This window comes from Aulonocara stuartgranti, assembly GCF_965226115.1.
Source record: "Aulonocara stuartgranti genome assembly, chromosome: 14".
Lineage (NCBI taxonomy): Eukaryota > Metazoa > Chordata > Actinopteri > Cichliformes > Cichlidae > Aulonocara > Aulonocara stuartgranti.
In genome coordinates, this window is record NC_138950.1 from 25995438 (window position 1) to 26019970 (window position 24533).

At 41.1% G+C, this 24533-nt stretch overlaps 1 protein-coding gene across 1 annotated transcript in view; it reads left to right on the forward strand.

Moving 5' to 3' along the window:
- Positions 1-24533, forward strand: part of LOC309686918 (cilia- and flagella-associated protein 337-like) — a gene marked incomplete at its 5' end in the record, with an annotated part of 39204 nt that overhangs the window by 11055 nt on the left and 3616 nt on the right. Inside the window, 7 exons of the mRNA XM_082501590.1 lie at positions 408-641; positions 974-1138; positions 7924-8039; positions 11967-12097; positions 21221-21322; positions 21541-21612; positions 22817-23007. Coding sequence (XP_082357716.1) covers positions 408-641; positions 974-1138; positions 7924-8039; positions 11967-12097; positions 21221-21322; positions 21541-21612; positions 22817-23007 — 1011 coding nt within the window. The remainder of the gene's footprint in view (positions 1-407; positions 642-973; positions 1139-7923; positions 8040-11966; positions 12098-21220; positions 21323-21540; positions 21613-22816; positions 23008-24533) is intronic.

A 24533-nucleotide genomic window follows, 5' to 3' on the forward strand; every position in this document is an offset into this window, starting at 1 on the left:
TTGCTTTTCCTCTCCCTGTTGTAGCACTGTGCATGTTTGCCTTCTCTTTGGCTTTTCTGAAGAGAATGAATATTTTAGAAGTGATTTATGTTCCATCTGCCTCTGCTCAAACACCATCTGCCACTGCAAGAAACTCTGAAGGCTTTACCTCAGTTCACTCTGAAAGAATTTCTGGAGCAGCGACAGGCATGTTGTTGCCGTTAGAAGCAATATGGCCACTAAAACTGCAACCAGAGGAGCAGTTCTTCATGGTGCAACGATGTATTTGCTTGGTAATCACTGAATAAAAGTTTTTTTGTAGGAGCGATAGCTTTTAGTGGCACTTTTCTTTTTTAGGAACATGTGGATATGTACCAAAATATCTGCCCTGAAGCACAGACACATAAGAGCCCTTATTATCCTTCCAGGTGCTCTGTCTGTGGGATGTGTCCAGCCAGCTGTGCACACACCGTCTGGCCGGTGTCTTTCCAAACATACAGGGGGACACACACCCCTTCCTGTTTCTCAATGAGGAGCGCCAGCACCTTGTGCTTTCATTCAACAGCCTGCTTCTCCTGCTGGAATCCAAGAGGGAGGAGAAGAAAACCAGTAGCCATGAACATCCTGTTACCTGTGTGCTGTATAACAGTCGGTTCAGACAGGTATGCCAGTGACATGGTCTTCTGTGACCTGCTGTTTTATTTCTTTGTGTTTCCACATGTACAATTAATACAATAGGTAAGTTCTCCAGTTCTTCTCACTCCTCTTAACAAGCTGTTTCCCACTGACGCGGCAGCAGACACCAAACATGTGAAAATGAGCACCTATTGTGCGACACTCGTGTTTTTCTTCCTCCTCTTGTTCCCATTATGTATTCTTCAGCGGTGGCTTAGCGCTAAAATAAGCGTGGAGAATGGATTGGTTATGTGAGCATCATTAAAGAATGCATTAGCGCCTTTGCTGTAGCATAACATGGATCAAACTCTCTCTGCAGGTAGTCAGCAGCGACTCTGCCTCCTCTGTGATCTTCTGGCTGACTGACACAGGACAAAAGGTCAAGCAGTTCCACCGTTGCCATGGTGATGCTGAGATCTCCACCATGGCCCTAGACGTTACGCAGACCCGACTGTTTACCGCGGGCGCCGACGGAGAGGTCAAAGTAGGTGGACAGGCGTACGCACACACACACACACACACACACACACACACACACACACACACACACACACACACACACGGATTTGTACGGATATGAAGATGCACAGTACAGCTGCCGGCTAGTCCTCATGGAAATGTTAAAGCCTGAGTGAAATGCAAAATTAAAGTGTGAATTAATGTGGAGTAGCAGCTTTTTAGGACAATGTTTCTAGGAAATTGTTGTATTTACTCCTGATATGGGCACTACAAAATAGATGTGTGCAGCTGCAAACCAGCATGGTTACATTTACATCAGCTGCGACTCACTGTGTTAGATTATTGTGTGATTAACTGTTGGCTAATGGCCAAACGTGGATTTGAAGGGACAACACCAGCTTTTTGACAAACTGGCACAAATTTCCCCCCGAAAATGGTAAAATGGTTGGTGTTTGTGTCTAATGGGTCTAAAGGTACTTGCCAATTTCCCCACTGGATCACTGTGAATTCAAATAGTGTTTTTGCTCAGGTGCTGGAGACTATCAGAGGTGATTATCAGATGATATATGTTGTAAGACAAACAATATTCCTAAGAATTTAGATTTAGCAATATCATTTAGTGTTCCCATTTGTATCTCTAGCTGTGTCAAGCTGATGTGGGTGCTTTATGGCAATGCTGAATATTTTTCAGTGTGAGGAAGAATATTTTTTGTTTGCTGTATTGTTATTTTATCACTTTACAATATTAAATTTTTTTTTACAAGTTTATATCTTCATTAATATGAAATAATACTTTATTTTGTATCGCCTTAACTTCCGTCAGCAATAACACTGTGTTTTGAGTTCATTCCTGCCTCCGTGAGCTTGCGTTTGGGTCCTCATCCTGCCTGCACACAGCCTAATCATGACAGAATCAAATCTTACTGATCTCATTTACATTTTTCAGGGTTTGCAGGATATGCTATAATGTGTAATCCTGCCTCTGTACACCGCCACAGTGAATAAAACATCAAAAAAATCCAGATGTGATTGAAATTCAAGGGGTTTGACCAACATTTTGTTTTACCAATTTGGGACAGTTAATGCTGTTAATACATAAACAGTAGCTCGAAGGTAACTGGACAATCTAACGTAATTTTAACTGGAAGTATTATTTTTAAGAGTTGGATGAAAATCCTTTGCAGTCGATGACTGCCTGATGTCTAGAACGTGGACGTGAACAAATGCTCCCTTGAGTCGCTCTGCCGGTCCACCTTCAGTTGCTGCTTGTTTGTGGGTCTCTCTGCATTCACGTTTTTATTCAGTAACTGAAAAGCTGCATTGCTGGGTTTAGATCAGGTGACTGATATATCCTGTTTCTTTTGTCTTGAGAAACTCTTGGGTGACTTTCAAGGTATGCAATGAGTCATTATCCATTTACACTGTGAAACTCTGATCAGTTATACAGTGTTTGGCTGAATCTGAGCAGAAAGTATAGTCCTGTACACTTCACACAGTTAACACTCACATCAATAAACACTAGTGACTGGGTTCCACTGGCAGCCGACATCTTAACAGAGCTGACAGGCAGTCGTGCCTCTCTGAGAGAGATCACAACTTGGTTAAATGCTGTGAAATTGTTTTATTTAACCATGGAAATAATTCTGTCATCATGCACTTTATGTGTCTTCTGTGGTCTGTCAGGCCTTTTTGGTGTTGCTGAGCATTCTTCCACTTAAGAATGAACCATGTTGTTGATTTAATCCTTCCTAAAGTTTTTGCTGAATGATTTTTTGGGCCCTGCGACAGACTGGCAACCTGTCCAGGGTGTACCCCGCCTCTTGCCCTGTGACAGCTGGGATAGGCTCCAGCGCCCCCCATAACCCTGAAAAGGATAAGCGGAAGCGCCAGCCGGACATAAGAATTATTAATGAGGGCTGGGGAATCAAGTTTGCTCAGACCCGAGAGCAGATTGTGCACCTCATTAAAGAAAACAGGCAAAAAAGTGCAGAACTAAAAGAAATGACCAACCAGCTCCACGACAAGAAAACGATGAGTGATAAGATACAACGGGATCTCCAATACATGGACCGAAAAAATCGGCTCCTCCAAAGACAGCTCCATGAAGCTGTGGAAGAAAAGAATAAATTCCTCCAACAGAAGGAAGAGCATGACAAAAAGCAACGAGACATGCAGCACGAACTGAAGAGCATGCAGGAAAAATACCGAATGCTGAAAGAAAGCCTGGATGAAACACTGTGCCAAAATAAAGACCTTCTTCAACAGAAAGAGCAACAACAAGAAAGACTGAAAGAAGGAAAACGCATCGTCCAGGACTTTGAGTCTAAAAATCTAAAACTGCAAGAGTTTTGTAATCAGCTGGAGGACAGCAACTAAAGTGGAAGAAGAAAAGGACAAACTGGAGAAACGGTGGGTGCTCACAGATGCAGAAAAGGATCGATCAGATAGCGAGAAACAATTCTGAGCTCGTTAAGGGGATTTTGGTGGAATTCAATAACTTGAAGCGTGAAAACACTCAAATGCAGGCGCAAAAACAACAACAAGACAAAATACATGAAGACCTGCAGCTCACGCTCCAAGAAACCCAGAAAAGAAACGAGCAGTTAGAAGACAAGCACAAAGAGGTCCAACAGAGAAATGCAGACATGCACAAGGACAAGCTGATACAGGAGGCAACATCCAAACAACTCAAAGACAAGCTTGAAGAAGAACAAGCAACATTGGAAGAGGTGGAACAAAGATGTGAGAAACTTGAAGAACAAAACGCAGTAACCATCGATGAGCTGAGAAATCTCATCCTGGGGAAAAAAGCGCTCGTGGAAAAGTGCATGAAAAAAAAGAAAAATGGTTCCGCTTGTTCCAGAGGAGAGACGCTACTGCTTCCTCACCTGATGCAGCCTCGTCTTGCTCCACCTCTGTTAACCCCCCCAACCAGTCCCGGCAGTTGACTGTCCCCTCCTGAGCCTGGTTCTGCCGGAGGTTTCTGCCCGTTTAAAGACAGTTTTTCCTCCCCACTGTCGCCAAGTGCTTGCTCAGAGGGGATTGCTGGGGTTTTCTCTCCTCTACCTTTTTTCTTCATTTACTTGCTTGTTTAACTTTTTTTCAACTTATCTAAATAATAAACCAATTAAATTTATCCTTCGAGTATTTTTCATCTCATCTTTACAGAATTTTTCCAAAACATTTTCAAACATTCAGATCTGTCTTTTATTTTCTTCTTGAAACCTCATAAATGTTGAACTTAAAAACCCGGAATATGGTTTGAAACATTGTTTCAGCTGAAAGTGGCACAACATGCTTGAGTGTGTGTGTGTCAGGGTATCACTAGTTAGGTCATCATGTTTAGACTCATTCACTCCAAAATTATTTAGGCCAAATCTTTAAAACAATGTCATTTCATACACATTTTCAATTGACTTCAATCGCACAAATGCAGAAATAATTATTTGCAGTATCTTATTTATTATGAGAATGTCATGACTGATCATTTGTACCTACACCACCAAAAATGGGGGCAAAAGGAAGGAGATCATGTTTAATCGGTTATAAGAAAAGGTTAGAAATATAAGTGCTGACATGAGCAGTGTCCACAGAAACCTCTGAATCTCAGCTCAAAGCTCAAATAAACCATTTCTAATAATAATATGAAACTAAACTGGGAAGTCATAAAGGAACTGACTCACGAGGAAACACATGGAGGGGCACACAGTCATGAGCGAGAACGCGACACAGAACTGAAACTGAGGGAGACGCGGACATAAATACACAGAGGGTTAACGAAGGAAGTGGGAGCACACGGGGAACACAGCTGAAACAGATAATCGTAACGAGACAGGGAAGGAGTGAACACAACATGACGCATACTGACGAGAGACTGTCAAAGTAAAACAGGAAGTACACAGAGGTTCAGACAGGAGAGAGAGAGCACAGACATAACAGGCTGGGGAAAACATTGAATGAAACACAAGGAGGGGAGACGAGGGCTCACAGATACAGAGGGGCACACAGGGGGTAAAAGTCACAAGGGGAAATCAAATAAGGAACAACTTAACAGAGCAACCCAGGAACCATGGCCTAAATAAAGAACAAAATACAAAATTACATGAAAACTAACAATTCTGGGCCAACATGGCCCAGGACAGATTCGTTAGATCTAAATATTCATTTATGAGAAAAATCTGTTTTCTTACACTGTCGTTTGTCACTAGATCTCCTCAGGGCAGAATCCCGTCTTGCACAGTTTCTTCTTTGTTGGTAGTTTAAAGATCTTTTAGCTGGCAAGCCATTTCCTCATTTAGTAAGCTCTAGTTAAGTTTCAGTGTCTGGAAATAATGTTACAAATATTAATGTTGATATTTTACCAAATTGTAGTGGAATCATTTCAGTCAGACTAATCAGACTAGCACATATGTTTGCAATCCAGTTTTTACTACAAAAATAACAGCTGTGAGAATCTCAAACATAATAACAAGTTTTAATCATTACTGAACATGTAATAAAAAGAGCTTATCATCCAGGAGTTTGAAGCACTTGTGAGCTTTGTTCAGTAGATTTCGCTCGTAGGAATTTCCGTTTTCTAAGTTATTTGCTTCCAGATGTTTGCAGTGGCATTATGTTTGGATCCCAAGCTGCCCCTGCTTCACACACAAAGGAGCTTCTGACTGAATTACAGCTATTTCTCATGTAATTTCAACTAATGGAAACTCTAATTGAAGATATCCATAATTACATTTCAGCTATAGAAAAGGAAACTCTGAGATATCATTAACATCATTTTGAATAGTTAGAATTACAGCTCAAGATTTCTACAACCTCATTCTGACTAGTTAACCCCTCATTTAAAACGTATAATGAGGAGAAGGCAGTTATCTCGAATTGAGGGGAATTAAATATATCTTCAGTCGGAATTGTAACTAATCAGAAATTAATTTTAGATATCCAAAATGGGAGTTTTTCCAAGTAGTAATTCCACTGCAGATTCAGCCCATATTCATTTTGGATTTGAAAAATGCAATTAAGAATATCTGAAAGAGAATGTGCAGTGCACTTAAATGGACACCATTTCTCCGAGAGACAACGACCTTTTTGATATCTGAAATGTTCTTTTTGGGCTCCGAAGAATTGAATGACAGATTTCTGCAATACACATCCAGTGTAGGTATTAAATGTGAAAACAGCTTGCCATATGTAGCATTCTGAGACTGTTTTTAATGACTTTGAGCTTACTGCAGTAGTTCTCTGCGAATAAATAAAATAATTATGCATTTTTGCAATCAATATAATCAACCACATCAGCTCTCTGACCCCATGAGACCTTGTGAGAATGCATCCATGTGCAAGTAGCGTCAGAAATACTTGCACCGCTGCTTGAAACAACCACACAAGTCATTCTCAGCAGAAGAAGCAGGGCCCCCCCTGGGCCAATTAGTAACACGATGCATCATCGCTCCAATTTTCATCAACAATGAACCCGTTGTGTAGCAGTTAGGGCCATTCCAAATGTGAAATTTTGACCTTTTAATTACAGTGTCCCCATTGAGCCAATCAGTGTTTCTTTGTGAAATTGCACAAACAAAGACGCAAAGTGCGTCATCGTGTAAAATTGGACACAGAAGAAGAAATGGTGCCTGAGCTGTGACGGGGGATTAAAGCCCTAATGTCATGTTGCCTTATCCCTCCTTGGGGGGAAAAATGACACTTTCAAAAGTAGAAAAACACACATTGGTTTTATTTATTTTTTTAAATCCTTTTTTTAGACAAGAAAATAAAGCTGTAATTCCATTTCTAGTAAATTTCCTTAAGCAACATACACCCACTGGGCGCTTTGTTAGCTGCAGCTTCCCAGTACTGGGTTGCCTTCAGAGCTGCTTCAATGGCACAGATTCTGCAAGGTCCTGAAAACAGTCCTCAGGGATTTTGGTCCATGGACATGACAGCATCACACAGCTCATCCATGATGAGAATCTATTGTTCCATCACATCCCAGAAGTGCTCTATTGGATTAATCAGAATGCAGGATCAGAGGATCAGAAGATGGGTATGCTGTGGTCATAAAGGGCTGAACATGGTCACCAACAATATTCAGGTAGGCTGTGGTGTTTAAATTATGCCCAGCTGGTACTAAGGGGTGCAAAAATAAAATATCCCCACATGATTACATCACCACCCCCCACCTGAAGAGTTAAAACAAGGCAAGACGGAGCCATGGTTTCCTGTTGTTTACGGTAAATTCTGACTATACCATCGTAATTTTTCAGAAGAAATTGAAACTCTTCCCACCGGGCAATGTTTATCCAATCTTCTGTTTCGGTGAGCCCGAGTTAACTGTAGCCTCGGTTTCCTACTCCTAGTTGTCAGGAGTGGCACCCGGTGTGATCTTCTGCTGCTGTAGCCCATCTGGTTCAAGGCTCAGCATGTTGTGCATTCAGAAATATACTAACTGGTTGTAACAAGTGGTTACAACAAGTATTTCTACCCAAAGCTGCCACTCACTGGATATTTTCTCATTTTGGGACCATTCTTTTTAAACTCTAGAGGTGGTTTTGCAGTTTCTGAAATACTCAGACCAGCCCACCTGGCATCAACAACAATGCTACATTCAGAGCCACTTAAATCCCCTTTCTTCCTCATTCTGATTCTCAGTTTGAACTCCTGCAGCTTGTCTTGACCATGGCTATATGTCTAAATGCACCGACTTGCTGTCTTGTGATTACATATTTGCATTAATGAGCAGTTGAGGGTGTACCAAAGACTTTAAAAACATTTCGTGTTGTCCAAATGCATTTAAGTGTTATTTTGGCTTCTTTTCAGGTGTGGGACTGTAACGGCCGCTGCCTTCACAGAATGAATGCCGGCCTGGGTCGTGCTGTCAGACTCTCTCAGGTGTTGTTGCTGAAGAGAAGCATACTGGTGATGGGCTGGGAAAGGTAGTCGTGTATATATTTAAGAGATGTTATTATTTTGATTATTGTTGTTTTGCTCATTTGTGTTTCATTTTAAACACTAAATCCATAATGTACAACACTGAACAACTGTGTGTAAAAATGACTGTGTGTGAAAGCATCTGCGTGTGTGTTTGTGTGTTTCTGTCCTTTCTTGCTCTGTCTGGCTGCCAAAAGCTCAGAGCCAACCAGACATCTGGACCCTAACAAGTCAAAACGCTCCAGGGCGCTCATATTTGCTTTACTATCACTACCTCATATTTGTGTGATAGTGTGTGTGTGTGTGTGTCTATTCTTTTTATACTCACATCACATCTGCTCTTCATCATCATCATCATTTCACACCCAGTGAGCTGAACTCAGCAGTGTGCTATCATCAAGTTATACGACTCGCTCTCTTTCTGTCTTTCCGTCTCATCGCCACATGCGCGCACACATCCCGACGCGCGCACGCACGCAGACACACTCTTTCTCGCTCTCTGGGGAGTCACAGTGGTAAAGAGAACATAGACGACAGATCAGCAGCAGTAAAAGAAAATGGTGCCGTTATGACTTTCATTACTCATATAATTTCCTGTTTCTTCGCATCAGCCTAGACCGCAGTTTAATCCATATAGCGCTGTGTCACATGGCATCCAATTCAAAGTCCTATCAGCTTCGGCTGCTCAAGCGATCTCACGCGGGTTGAAATGTCCACATCCCACTGCTAGACATACTTCTCAGTTTGAAACCAAAGTGCATCATTATTTCATTTCACATGCAGCAGCAGCTCAACAATAAAAAGCAAAAGTTCTGTGATGAGAGAACAAAAGAGTAAAGAAGAAGAACTCATTGCAGGTGTGCTAAAAGTCCTCCTGAGATGATGAGTATTAAAGTGTTGCATATTCATGATATCCCCTGTGGCGCTGTAGTGTAAAGGAACTGCTTCCATGTTCATTACCAACACTGCCTTGATGCATTGCAGGTGTAAAGCAAAGTTTGAATGTGTTGCAGAGGAGGTATAATTTATGGAATAAATAGCTGATTAATGCAATGTTTCTTCAGACTACGGGGGGGAAAAAGCAATTTGATGGGGGCAGCATGGATGGCGAGGTTCAAAATTTGTAGTGAAATTAAATGAATATGATTTTTGTTGGGAAAATAAACAAATGAGTCTGCTAATGCTATAATGATTACCTTTAATGCACTCAAATTCAAGTTATTTCTTTTTTTAAATGAGCAAAATAAAACTTTTTTCTTTGGGGGGTGGGGGTGGGACATAAGCCTGCTACAGTTCTGTGTAAAAGTCTTCGACCAATCGTCATATCTTTATATTTTCCTTCCAAGGAGTCACGCCTTATTGTAGCATTTTTAACGTGCGCAGTAGGTGTCCAGGTTAAGCCTCTTAACACTGACCTATGAATCATGCAATCATAAAAAGGGCACCGATCTCGAATACATGAACCACATAACAGACAACTTAGCAGAGGATACATTTTAAATGGTGTCTTTTGGCACTTTGTTGTTAGCAGCCTGTCGTAGAAGCACATTATTTGTTCCAATTTCCTTTGTTGAATCTATAGAAAATCCCAAAGATAACACAGTTCAACAGGCATAAAATAGGATTTTTGCACCAACGAGGTGATTCCCAAAGGACTATTAGCTGAAAATGACATATCTCAGCATGCTGTGATCTACACATGGCCCCGCATTGCACTGCTCCCTTCACCTCCAATTTAATCCATGCTGAGATTCTTTCCTTAAGTAATTTAAAGAAACTGGACAAGTAGAGGACAAAAGGAAGGCCTAGAGGGCCTAAAAATACTATGTACAGCAGATGAATATTATCTGAAAGTCATGTCTTTAAGAAATAGGAAAAAAAAAATCTGACAAAGGCCCAAAGAGATGCATTTGACCCTTTAGTTGATCCATTAACTGTTCACTGAAGCCTCATCAGAAACTATCTGGGTAGCTGTCAACAAGCCGTCTTAAGGAAGGGAAATGGGGACACAATGAAACACTGTCAGTCATGGATTGGCCTCTCCTGGAGCTGGACCTCAACATCACTGAAGCAGTGTGGATTCATCTTGACAGAGAGCAGAACAACAGGTAGCCGACATTCAAAGAAGACCTTCGAATGTCCTTCAAGAAGCCTGGAGAACTAGTCCTGAAGACTACAAGCTACAAGAAACCTGTCTATAAGAGTTCAGGTTGTGTTAAAGAATAAACGTTGTCATAACAAATACAGACTTTCAACATCTGAGATTTGTAAATTTGATTATTTTTTGCCTTATTTACTGTATTTCCATGTGTATTTGCTGCACCTATTTCCCAGCATAATATAAAAAAATGAGAGGTGACTGTTGGGTCTGCGCTTCTACAGGCCCTGCTGGTTTAGAGACTTATTCCCGTTAACAAAGCAAGACGATGAGCCCTCATCTGGGACTCTCCTCAGCTCTTTCTGGGACAGTGGCGCAGCTGCCCCTCTGTTGGTCTTCCTTGGTCTCTTGTGTTCTGGGGGCCTCTGGATGTCTGGAGTTTTGATCTCCTCCACACCTGCTTCATGCCCTGGAGGACGGGGCTGTGGCCCCCCCACACCCTCTAGCAGATCATTACATGAAGGAACCTTTTAAAAAAACAAAAAACAAACGCGTCCATGCTCACAGGTGTACACACGGGTGATCACACCCACAAACTACACCCTTTTTGGCTCCTACCTCAAAGCACACTGTGTTCTGTTGATCTTATGTGCTGCACAATAATGTTTAACATTTAGTATTTACTGTCATATTCCCATATATCATTGTGATGTTGTTTATTCTATTACTCTTGTTCTCTTCTGCTTGTTTTGTTTTTTCTTTCTCAGCAGGTGACCCAGGTGATTGATATATGCATTTCTTTTTTCTTTTTTTCTTCTTTTTTTCTTTTTCTGCTCATTCTGTTGGTTTTTGTTTTTTGCCCTTCTCCCCCATCCCTCTTCTCAGCTGTTTCTCTTTCCCTCTTTCTTTCTCCCCTTCTTTCCCCCAGTCAAGTCTGTCCCATATTCAGTAAGTGAAAATAAAATAAACAATAAAAGGTGAATCAAATGGACCACTATGGCAAGGCTGGGATGGTCAATTTGGTAAAGTAAATCCGTTGGGCATCTTTCTTTGCCTTTAGACAACAATTCTGATGGCAAAAGAGCCAAACGGGACAGGCACAAAAAAACAAAAACAAAAAAAAACAAAACAAAAAAACAAAACAAAGCAAGACGAACAGCTCAACCGGTTTTCACATGCTAGCAAGGGGAATGGACGGCAGCAGTCCTCTGCCGTTGGTGTCAAGCGAGTCCAAAGAACCAGCTTACCCTACAGCCTTTTATTTCTGTGACACACAGTTTACACAAACACTCATTGTAAACCCCCCTATAAAAGGTTAAAACACTGTGTGTGTGTGTGTGTGTGTGTGTGTGTTTGTGTTTGTGTTTGGGGGTGCGTTTGTGTGACCTCCTGCTCACCAAAATGGTCATAAAGGCAGGAAGTTTACTAAACAAGAAAACAGAACCTTCATGTGCCTATAATAAAACACTACAGCCTCCCCACCATTCAACAGGCTGGGGAGGGCAATAGAAACAGGAGAATGTCTTTGATCATACAGTTTGAACCAAGACTTACAAATTTAAGTACAATAATGGCAACATTTAACAATTTGACTCCAACAGTGACTCTATACTTTTACACAGTACTGTAACTACTGTTGCTAGGGCTGCTCCGAACTGCCAGTGATACTGATGATCATTATAATAATAATTTAATATAACATGTATCCTGATTAACACATATGTTGCCTAAAGAAAGAGAATTAATAATGATGGTCCAGTGTGCATCTTATCTTAAAACTGTGTTGGAGTCATTTTTACACCATTTCCTTCCCTCTGTGTTTGTCCCTCTGTAGGAAGTTAACAGTTTTCCGCCTGCATTCCTTCTGGCAGTCTACTGTTGAGCCCTGTGAGTGGAAGGGGGGACTCCAGCATCGCGGTGCTGTACTGTGTGCCGCATTCCAGCCCCCACAGACTCTAGTGACAGGTGTGTGTTTGTACATGCAACGTAAATGTTTCTTTTACTCAGTAAAGTTTTGCAGTAACAGAAGCGTCATTAACAATGCATGTGTGCATTCATGCCTGTAGCTTTTGTGTGCACCTTTCCTTTTCGATTACGCTTTCACAGCTTATAAGAACGAGAGCTTGTGCAGAAGAGAGAGTTGGAAGAAAGAGGGAAAAAAACAAACACAGGCTAGGAAATTAAAATGAATCTGAGAAAACAGACTTTAGTTAACTGAAAAATAACTGGCTGCAGTTATCTGCTGATTAAAGTAAGTGGTGTTGTTATCAAAGGACTCAAGCTTCACGCTTCTCTGTCTCTGCTGGAAATGGCTGTGTGTGTGTTTTTTGTGTGTTTGTGCACATGTGAAGGTAGAAAGAGACTTAATAGAGCTCAGAATTCACAATCAAAGAACTGTACTCTCTCTCTCTCTCTCTCTCTCTCTCTCTGTGTGTGTGTGTGTGTGTGTGTGTGTGTGTGTGTGTGTGTGTGTGTGTGTGTGTGTGTGTCCATTTTTGGATTTTTTCTCTTTGTTGTTGTTGAACGTCAAATAATAGCCACAGTATAAACACAACAAAACTCTACAATATAAGTAAAAAAAACCATAAAAAATAATGAAAAAGTGAAGTGAAAATACCCTAATTAGAAACTCCCCATGTGGCAGATACAGTAGACCTGCCAGGCCCTTTTAAGTCGGTGTTCTCCCCTGTTGGCCCTTGTTGGTGCAAACCACATTACTCAACAACAAGCACAACAGCTTCCATTTTCTCTGTTGTGGGCTGACATTTGCCTCCACCACAGACCGAAACCTTTAAATGTGAGAATGCCTTAATTTGCCATTTCCATCTTAATTAAATTTGCAATTAGAAGCAAGTAAACTGGAAAGGTCGTCAAGTATAATGAGGACAAAAAACCCTCACACGTGTTCCTGTCAGTACCGCAACTCACTAGAAAGTGAAGAAATCCCTGTATGTCTGTCTGCGCTCTGAGTGTGGAGGGGAGGGGCTTCAAACACAGACAGGTGACACAGGGACTCATAAACTGAGATGAAATGAAAGAAGTGTGTTTGTTTTTTTTAAGTGAAAAAACTAGAAATGCACAGATTGCACTTTTGATTGGCTGATTATGATTTTGTTTCATAAGTTTTTTCCACTTCAGATTGTCATATGAGACTGGCAGAGACTGACATCTAGCAGTTTGGAGGACCACATAATTTTACAAGCATAACCCTTTTTTCCCCTCGTGTGTGCTTTTCACTCGAGTGTTTCTCATAAAAAAACAGAAACTATCTTTTGAAAGCAGTTTTCCTTTATTGGTTAAATTGATCCTTTGCCCAATAAATCGCAATCTTCCAGGTTTGTGTCAGCAGATTGGGTGGGGTCTTTTCCTTTCCAGCATGACTATGCCCCAGTGCACAAAGGTAGATCCATAAAGGCATGGTTGAATGAGCCTGGTGTAGAAGAACTTGACTGGCTCGCACAAAGCCCTGATCTCAACCCCATCAAACACCTCTGAGATGAACTAGAATTACTGCAAGCCAAGCACTTCCCCTCCAGCAGCTGTCTGATCTCACAAATGATCTGGATAAATGGGCTGAGATTCCCACAGATACACTCCAAAATCTTGCGGAAAACCTCCCCAGAAGAGTGGAAGCTATTAAAGCTCCAAAGGTGGGACGGACTCCACATTAATGCCTATGGATTTAGAATGGAACGACATCAAAGCTCATACTGATGTCAGTGTGTAGGTGGTCAAAAGCTTTTGCCCCTGTCCCTCGCCAAACAAATGCAGGTGCAACAGATTTACAGTTTATAAATAAACTAAGCAACTAACAGTGAACGAAAAAGATACTAGAATGTTGACTAGTGACCAACAGTCAGCTATGATGCTTTTTTTCTGCGACATGCAGTAATTAAACAACTTTTTTTTGTATTTGAACACTGATATTTTTCTGATAAGACACCTAAAACATACATTCACAATTATTAATGGCATAACGTGTGGGTTATACAAAGCTGAACCTGCAAAGGGCAGAGGTAGTGAAGGTGGATGAGTTTCTAACCATCCAAAGCCACTCAGTGCACTCACAGAGCAGTAAAGAAGACAGTGCAGACAGGGTGGAGTGAGTGGAGGTGGTGTCACTGCCAAAAAGACAAGAGGATGTGAGCCAGTGGTGACAGATGTTAAGAATTTCACTCTGAATTCTCATTATTAATTAATTAATAAAAATCATTAACCATCTAATCAGTGAATGAATGTTTTTAAAACTAACAATCAGCAGGAGCCACATTAAAACCCACCGTAATGTAACAGTCTGGTTATACCTAATAAGGGCGACAGCTAATTTAAGTTTGTAGTTTTCTAAATCTGCAGAATTGGTGTTTGGATGAAATGGTTAGATGACGACATTAAGAAAACTCAAGTGTTAATACTGGAGGCTACGCAATCAACCTGTTCTTACAGGCACTGTTTAAACAGGCTCTGCACTGGTTCATCCAATAAGCTCAAGATCTATTCCCAATAAAAAAGTTACAAGCAGTTCTCTTTTCACATTCTGTTTCTATACTCGTATTTTCTAATTCTGATTCTCTCTGCCTCTCCCTCCCTGAGTCCTTGGAGAAACAATTACTCAGTACCTCACTGAGGGTAGAACTGTTACACAAAAACAAAACAAAAACACAAAACAAAACAAAAACCTGAACACTGAAGAACATTTTCCGGCGTTACCATCAAAATGATTTGGCAGCTGATTAGTGCATGGACTCAGCGGCGTGAGCTGCAAATGACTCGTGTCCTAAAATCACACCAGCGCTTATTAAAATGCAGAAACACTGGGCGCCTCTGGCTAATGGAAGAGCAGACGAGAAGCGTTCGTCTTCCAATCACTCTATTTTTCATCCCACTTCTTCGAGTTCATGTGAACTTTTCAAAAACATTTTTTCCAAAGTTTTTATGCATGATTTAAAAAAAGAAAAGAAAAAAAGAAGCTTCTAAGCTTCTTGTGGACCTTGCAATCCCCCCTCCCTCCTTGGCACTTGATCACATCTGCCAAGCTGTCACACTGAGTATCAGCCATCATTAACAGAGAAACCAAGTAGCTGCTCTTTACATGGACAAATACATAGAATTAACGGCTCTGTCATGGTTTTTAGCATGTGAAGACGGCTTGCTTTGAAATGTCGGCATGACCCCTCAGTACTCATCACTTTCTAAGATTTTTTTTCCTTTTGCCTGGGGGATTGAACTGGCAATCCTCCAGCCACTGGTCCACTTGTATAACCCTCAAACTGCAAACACCCTGCACCCAATTTGCCCCAGTATGCTCTTCACTTTGTAAAGTTGTATCACTTTGGCTCACGTATTGGAAGTTCAGCTGCAGTTTACCAGTCTGTGTGAGCAGCGTGCAGACACAAACTGCAGGGCCCCTCTCTGGCCTTCTGAGACAGATCAAGCCCACAGATAAGTACTGAGAGCGATAAAGTGAGGGATGGAGGTGGAAAGGTAGATAAGAGGGGTATTCTCAAAGCTGGAGGGAGAAATGGTTTGGAAGGAAATGAATAGTTGGAGCTAGAACAAAAAGCACGATTCAGGAGCTACTTTAGAAACTTGGAAACTTCTTCAAAGTTCGCTGTGCAATTTCTTTCCCCGTGCTCAGCCCCCCGCCATCAATTTATTTATCCATTTTTATCTAATCTCTGTACTTTAGACTGCCCACCCCCCTCCATCTACACATAGCCCCGCATTGCACTGCTCCCTCCACCTCCAATTTAATCCAAAATGCCCAATTTGAATTATGTTTATTAGAACTCTCGCAGTGGAAGCAAGGGTGAAATGAATGTGTTTCTGCCTTTCGAGCATCTATGTGTCTGTCTGTGCGTGCATGTTGTACGGCTGCAGGGAGGGTGCTTGTATATTTTAAGAAAAAACTTTGGAAATGTGCAGGCTGAATGCAAATGAGTCACCTCATAAATCACATTTTTTATATTTTGAGCTTCAGTGCTTTAACGTCTAGAAGGAGAAAGCGTTAAGCTGGGGGGAAGATTCAAAAACATAACCTTTGCGACAGCTTTTCGTCATCAGAGGTGCTGGGATATCCACATCTGCTAACATCTTGTCCAAAAAATTCAGAAAATGGTGTAATTCATTCCTAACTCCTCCTACATTTGAATATCCTGTGTGTTACTCTCCTCCCCTGGCCTTTGGGCATATGAAAGGGATGGAAAAAAATGAATGAAAGGGAGGGGGTAAAGAAAAAAAAAAGGGTGAATCGCATTCGCATTGCTATTTCCTGCATTTCCACGCTTATCTTCTCGCACATTAAAGTAAAAGGTGCATGAGAACTGTGCGCTATTTTCTACATTAACTTTTGTTTTTTTTGGAGTTGCAAATTCTTTCTTTGACAAATCCACCGAGCAAAAAGGCGGCATCTAAAAGCGATGACGCATTAGTTTCAGTTGGCTGCATATTTCTTCGGGGTTGTAGTGAGTAATGCTCTTTTCACATCAAAGCATCGGTGCTGCCAAGTTATGCGCTTGTGCCGCCGAGTGAAGGCAGTGGTGGCATCATGGCCACCAGTGAGAAAAGTCAATTTAAAGTTCTATTTGGCCTCGCACCTGCTTAGGAGACGGTGCACGTGTCTGTGTTTGTGTATATTATTTTTGTGAGTGTGTGTGTATGTGTGTGTGCGCACGCATCTGTTAGTTTGGGTCTCGAGTTGAATCAAGTTGTAGCAGGAACATTGGGTTGATGGGGGACTGAGGCCTCCTCATCCATATTCAGTGTTTGCTAGGTTCTGCTTGACTTCTCACTCACACACACACACACACATGCACGCGCGCGCACACACACACACGTGCATTTCGGTGCACACAAACACAGCAGGATATATGGGTTCTGTGTATCTCCTTCAGTCTAACCCCCCTTTTCACTTTTCCTTCCTTCCTTGAATCCCTTAATCCTTTGTGAATGAAAAACTTCCAAGCAACCAGTCACCAACTAATCTGAAGTTTGATGAATGGCCAAAATGTTTTGCAACAAATAGAAATAGCAAGCGCAGAAATCAAAGGACGTGATGACAACAATGAAATTTTTTTTTTTTTTGAGCAGAGGGGGCTCTTTTTGTGTATATATAAATCTGTTGGGGGAAAAATGGTAAACAATATTTAATATCATTGATATTAAATCAAGTGATGCCGCTTGAGTTGGCATTAACTGAGGCAGAGGAATGGAAGTTCAAAAATGACTCGGTGGAGTCAGAACTTTTTACCACAGACATTGTGCTGGTGGGTTAACTGGAACAGGTTCCATGGACTTCCACCAAAAAAAAAAAAAGCTGGCACCACAAATTTGCTGGGCCCAAAGCTGATTTTAATAAACATGGGAGGCGCTGCCGGGGAGAAATTCACTAATGACTGGCTGATGTACCAGACAGATTCTGTCTGCAATGATTTTCATATCAAGGAAATTACTTGTCAAACCTGTCAAAATGTGAGATCGCTCTCACAAGGCATCCAAGGCAAACTGGCTCCATGCTGGCACTGACAGCAGTAGCACAGGCTCTGTAATGGTAAAAACTAGCTAAAAACTCATCTGACCTCTGTAGCCATTTGTGGGCTTGAGCGTATTCGCCAAAAATACAATGAGTATAACATCTTTGTTTCTGCCAAATCAATCAATCTTTTTAAAAACAAAATCATGTTTTACAAAACTGAACAAAAGTTTCGGGCAACCCCTCATTTCTTTATATTTTTGCTCCAAGGACCAAGACTTTCTTGTAAATGTTTAAAGTGGTCTTGAGCAATAGTTGTCCAGGATTTCTGAGGATCTTTTAAAAATTTTCTTTAGACTTTGGCTGCTTTTTCATTCATTTTTAGTCCCGTCCTTGTGCCCGACCACATTCAGAGGACTGTTTTGTTTTTTGATCTGATCTATGAATCACTCAAGCCTAAAAAGGCATCAAACCTAAGAGAACCGGTGTTGTGTCTACACTTAGACCACTTAACAAAGAATCATTTTAAAATTGTCTTTTGTCTTTGTTACTAGCAACCTGTCACAAAAACACGTTTTCCTCTGGTTTCTTTAGTTATATCTACAAAGACAAATAATCATCAGTATGTTTGGGAAAGTTCAGGGGAGACGTAGCACAGTGAGTGCCTACAGCCATCTGTGACACATGTTCTGGGCTCTTTCATGAACGGTTTAGGTAATTAACACCAGCATTAACTTTGACAGCTATTTCTGATTTCGTTTTAGTCAACCAAATACCATGAATCAACTGTAGACTAAATCTACAGTTCACTCAATCAACTAAAATGTAACGTATAACAGTTGTTGTGTTTTTACCGGTGAGAGTTTCTCCACACACTTTACAAAGCTTTACACTTTATCCGGGAGCTTCCCCCTTCCTGTTTTTTGGCGGCAGATCAAATGTGCGCATCTAACCATACTGCAGATTACTACCGATCAGTTCACTCACTTCCAAACTCATTTTAATGCAAAACTTATTTAGTTCTGATTAGTTCTCATTTTTATTTGCTGACAATGAGTTTCAATACATTTCAAAGTATTAAAAGCATTCCTGGATAGAAAAGGACACAGTTAAGCTCTATCAGTCTCCCCAGAGCCTGAACCTCAACATTAGCGAAGCAGTGTAGATCATGTGGACAGAGAGCGGAACAAAAGGCAGGTGACGTCCAAAGAAGAGCTTTGAATGTCCGTTAAGAAGCCTGGAGAACTATTCCTGAAGACACCTTAAAGAAATGACAAGAAAGCTGCCTAAGAGATTTAAGGTTGTGTTGAAGAATAAAGGTGGTCATAACAAATACTGACTTTCAGCATTTGACAGTTTGCATACATTTTAATAAATCACCACCCATTTCCCATTTTCTGAGCAAAATATAAGCAACGAAGGGTGACTAGAAGTTTTTGCACAGAATTGTACGTCTGCCAGTCACTGCTGCTGTTACTAACTCTGACACTGCAGTCAGAAGTATAATAGTACTAAAGTATAGAGCTGCAGTTCAGACTACAGGTGTTAGAGCTATTCTTGACACTACGGTACATCTACTACCATCACTGCTGCTCCCATTGACGCTATTCTGCTGCTAATGGAGCGAAGCCTGTAAGCAACGTTAGACAGACAACCCATTCTCCTCCAGTAATATCCCAAACACAGCCCTTCCATTTGATGATCCATTTAAGCAAACTCTTTCTGCCACCACTGGGAGTTCAGGCTGTGTTGCAGAATAAAGGTGGTCATACCAAATACTGACTTTTGAGTTTGTTAGAATGACAAACCGTGCAAACGCTTTTCTTATTATATGTTGTCAAAGGAGCTTGCAAAGAAAAGCGTCTGGACTTCTTTAAGTTGCTTGAAGACGTTTCACCTCTCATCCAAGAAGCTTCTTCAGTTCTAAGGTCAAATGGTGGAGAGTCCCAGATATAAACCTAGTGGGAGTGACCCCCCAGAGAGGGACAAAAGGACCCCCTGATGATCCTCTAATCGCCTGAGCCAAGGTGTGAAACTGCGTGTGGGTCCCAATCAGCCAGAGTTTCGGGTGTGTTCATTGTGAAACCTGGCCCCACCTTATCATGCGAATTCCTGAGGTCAGATGGCCCAGGATGTGAGTGGGCGTTAAGGCGTCTGGGAAGGGATCTCAAAACTGGATTATAGATGGCAGACAGTTGGTGTCATAAACCCCCGCCTCTGTTCAAAGATGGTCGCTCACAGTGGACATAGATGGCTTCTTTCACTCCTCTTTCAAACCATCTGTCCTCTCTGTCCAAAATATGAACATTGGCATCCTCGAAAGAGTGTCCTTTATCCTTAAGATGCAGATGGACTGCTGAGTCTTGTCCTGTGGAGGTGGCTCTTCTGTGTTGTGCCATGCGCTTGTGAAGTGGCTGTTTGGTCTCTCCAATGTAGAGGTCTGAGCATTCCTCGCTGCACTGTACAGCATACACCACATTGTTAAGTTTGTGTTTTGGCGTTTTGTCTTTCGGGTGAACCAGTTTTTGTCTGAGCGTGTTGCTGGGTCTGAAATGCAGCGGGATGTCATGCTTGGAAAAATTTTTCCTGAGTTTCTCTGATACACCGGCTACATAGGGGATGACAATGTTGTTGCGTCTGACCTTCGGCTCAAGACTTTTGCACATTGCTGTGCAGCGATAAATCTGTGTAGTACTATTTTGTGTACGTACGTCTTTGTATTTCTTGTTATTATCCCCTGTTTAAATATGCACTGTGATGTGTACTCTATGTATGTTGTCAAAATTGTGCAGGCTAAGTGCATCAAAGTGATTTTAAAAATTAATGAGGGGGATTAAAGCATCTACGTCTTAAAGCTCAACATTGTGTAGATGATGCAGAAATCTGCTCTCATTCTCTCTGACCCTCTCTGTCTCAGCCGTACACACACACACACACACACACACACACACACACACACACACACACACACACACACACACACACACACACACACACACACACACACACAGGACATGATAAAAGTCACTTGAAATACAGAAGCTGGCCCTGGGCTGCATGAATAATGCAGCAGACTGGCACTCTCATAAACTTTATACCTCCTATTGCTCACACACACTCACCTCCCATAGCCAACACACTCCTCACACATCTCATTAAGTCCTGCTGTTGGACTGTTGAGCGACCTGATGAGATTCCTGCCGTTTTTGACAAACACATTGCCATGCATGTGCTCTTGCTTATATATAATGTAGATTACTTCAAAAGCACTTCTTCTTGCAGTAAAAGTTAGGGGTTGAGTGTTGGAACAGATGGTAGCTGGGGACAGATGTTGAACTTTATCTTTAGAGAAGTTTTTAGTGGCCAGCTTGCATGATTCAGCAGCAAGATAAGAAAGTAAGTGTGTGTTGATAAAAAGTTTTCTTTTGTGTGTGTGTGTGTGTGTATAGTCTTTGTATTTCTTTTACTGTGAAGACACTTGGTAAGCACAAGAGCTTGTAAAGCACAGGCGGTGAAGTTTACTATATACTGCCATGAAGCAAAGTACAGTTTTTAGGTTTTTTTTTTTTGTTGTTGCCAAGTTCTTCCTCTGTGTTTTGTCCCTCTTCTGATGTGAGTAGGAAGCTACCATGGCGAGATCATAGTGTGGAACAGCAGCACAGAAAAAGCTTTGAGGAAACTCCGGCCACATGACGAAGGGGAAGACTGCAAGAAGCAGCAAGGTGCCACTTTCAACGACAGCAGCTGCAAACACATTCAAACCGTCGTTTCTGTAATTATTATTAGACGTTAATTCTTCCAAAAATCTTTAAAACAAGGAGAAATTAAGTTAATTTTTTTGCCTGTTTCTGTTTGCTTTTTCTTCTGTTCCTCATTCTCAACTCTGACACTGTGGGTCGTTTCCCCACTTCTCACTTCTCAACGTGCTTTTGAATGACAGAGGACTCGGAGAGCTGCGATGCCATCACCAGACTGTTCTTCATTCCAGGACGCACATCTGTAACAACTGCAGGTATAGATTGTGGACTCTTTAAAGTGTTATTTAAAGTAAGTCCTAAAAGATGTGGGAGGCTGTATGTTTGTGTAACGCTGTGGGGCAGCCTCAGCTCAGTATTAAATGTCAGCTGAGAGAGAGTGGAGAGAAAACTATTTTCACCCAAACAAATTCCGTATTTTGACTTTTCTAACTTTTCTCCTAACAATAAAGCCATCGCATTTGCAAATCAGCTAATTTCACCTACTTGCTGTGAGCCTCTTTAAGCATGCTTGCTGTAAAAGTGTTGTAGTTTGACGTGCCTGCAAAACCAAGAGCGGAAGCTGATGCAAACAATGAAGTAACTTTAAAGGCGTTCTACATTTTAAAATGCCAGATCTGCTGAATATATGGCCTTGCATTTATTATTTTTTTTAATTTTTTTAAGGATGTTTTACACAGATTGTGTGTCTGGTGTTTACATATTTCAAATACAGTAAGGCTGTGTGGAAATACTGTACAGCATTTGCACATCACTGATCCTTTGATGTAGCAAGTTTTCGATATTTGTAACTACTTTCCTGCCAAAGTTTACTTTCCTGTATTTATTTAAAAAATTCCCTGGTCCCTTGACTTTTTAAATCCATTTAGATTTATTCTTGCTGTTAAGTAGCTGCTGCTGCTTTGAGCTGTAGCTGTTAGGTGCTTTAAAAACAAAAAAAACATGATCGGCCTCTGTGCCTGCTGCTGCTGCTCGGGTTTGCTGTAGCAATGAGGTATGTGGCTCTATTGATGATGTTAGTGGAGCAGTTTTTTCTATGGGTTGCCAGATCCAGGGAGAACTAAACAAAGGAAGCCCTGGCCATGTTTATTGTTGACCAAAAAAATCTCATTGTCAGTCAGAACTTGTACAGATTTCTTACTAATTCGACTATTTCAGTGCTTAATGAAATATGTTGCTGATCTTTTTTCTTTTTTCTTTTTTCAGTATCATGGATGTTTGAGATTCCCACTTAGCAACAATATGAGCATTTTTAATCCATAATTGATTTTGATTACATTTTAGACCACATGGGTACACTCTAACTGACTTATTGTAACTCTGTTTGACTTTCTCCTATTGGTACTTGTGGTGTTGCTACCACAGCATGCGTTTTCTTTTTCAAATCTAGTCCAAACACACGTCTAAAATAACCGATGCCTCTGGTTATTGCAGCCATTTCTATTTCTGCATTTCCATCAGGCGCTGCAGATTTGGTGTCCTGTGGGGGTTCAGGTACGGTCAGGCTCTGGAGCACCCAGCACGCCCGTCTGGTAGGACAGTTCACGGCCCACGAAGGGGACCTGGGATCTATTGTAATAGCTGTCAGTCCCTGTGGAGAATATTTAACCACAGCTGACAGGGAAGGGACAGTCAAGATATGGGACGTGAAGGTGGGTTTGTGCACAATTTTGTATATTGTGGTGTTAAAAAAAAGGAGTAAAAAAGAGAAAATGACGGAAACTGATGAAAACAGAGCCCGAGGGTGGGACAGAGATCAAGAGGCAGACTTTAATAGACAGTGAAGAAAGAGTGGACCCTGAATATTTCCATTAAATCAAAGCGTGTTGTTCACTCTGAAAATGACAGCCCTGCCTGTCATTGTGAAGTCTCAGCAGCTTGCTGGAGTACAGTGAAGACAGTCAATCATTTAGAAAATCTCCCCTGATGGATTAGTGGAGAGAGGTAATGCCTCCATCCTCTTTATTTTTAAAAAAAAAAATATTATTTTAAAGCAGTAGAGGCCATTAGAAATGGATGAGATTTGTAATTGATTCCTTTTTTAAACAAAAGATATTGTTTTTGTAGACCACCTCGATTAAAAGAGGAGTGATGAGGAGTCATCACATCATCAGTAATGTCATCCACGTCCACTGAGATTCAGTTCATCACACGAGAATGTCCCACGCGTTTGGTCACTGAAGAGTTTTCATACCTCAGAGAGGCCTTTCGACTTTTTGACTCTTGTTATGAAGACTTGGATCGTGCCGTCAGTATGAAGCATAGCTGCATCACTGTCATGCTCATAATCACAGTAAAAGAACACCCTCTCGGGTATTATTGCCACAATATTCAGAGCTCAACTCTCTGTCACAGTTTATAAGGGGATGAATTCAGATGGGTACGTCTCAATTGGCTTCCAGTTTAATTTATGGAGATTTATGTATATATAGTTGAAGCTGGGCAATCTCAGTGCTCTGGTGGAAATTCTGTCCCTTCGGCTAGTATTGAGCGCACCTCAGAATCAGCTGGATAACTAACATGATTGCACAGTACAGAGTTGTGCGCCCAGACATTTCTCAGGTCAGTCGCAGGTGTCACCTTAAAATGATGTGCAACTTAGTTAAATAAGTTTAAAGTATTTAAAGTAACTGAAAATAAATGTTTTGTGCTTAAATTGTAACTCTTAACACTGAACTTAAATCTTGTAGTTATTAGGTACCCTCAGTGTTATCTTATTGTAACACATGAAACTCCTCCTATCTGAAAAGGTTCTATAAATAATAATGTAATTATAATGTTGCCTAGCAACCACCTAAGAATGGATAAAATGATCCATTTGTAGCCTTTATGCAATATCATCACTTTATAAAAGCATTTCATTTCAGTTTCAACAGACCAAATATAAATGATTAAAATACCAAACTATGATTCACCAGGTGTATAAACTGTAACTTATACAGTGGGGCAAAAAAGTATTTAGTCAGCCACCGATTGTGCAAGTTCCCCCACTTAAAATGATGACAGAGGTCAGTAATTTGCACCAGAGGTACACTTCAACTGTGAGAGACAGGATGTGAAAAAAAAAATCCATGAATTCACATGGTAGGATTTGTAAAGAATTTATTCGTAAATCAGGGTGGAAAATAAGTATTTGGTCACCTCAAACAAGGAAAATCTCTGGCTCTCACAGACCTGT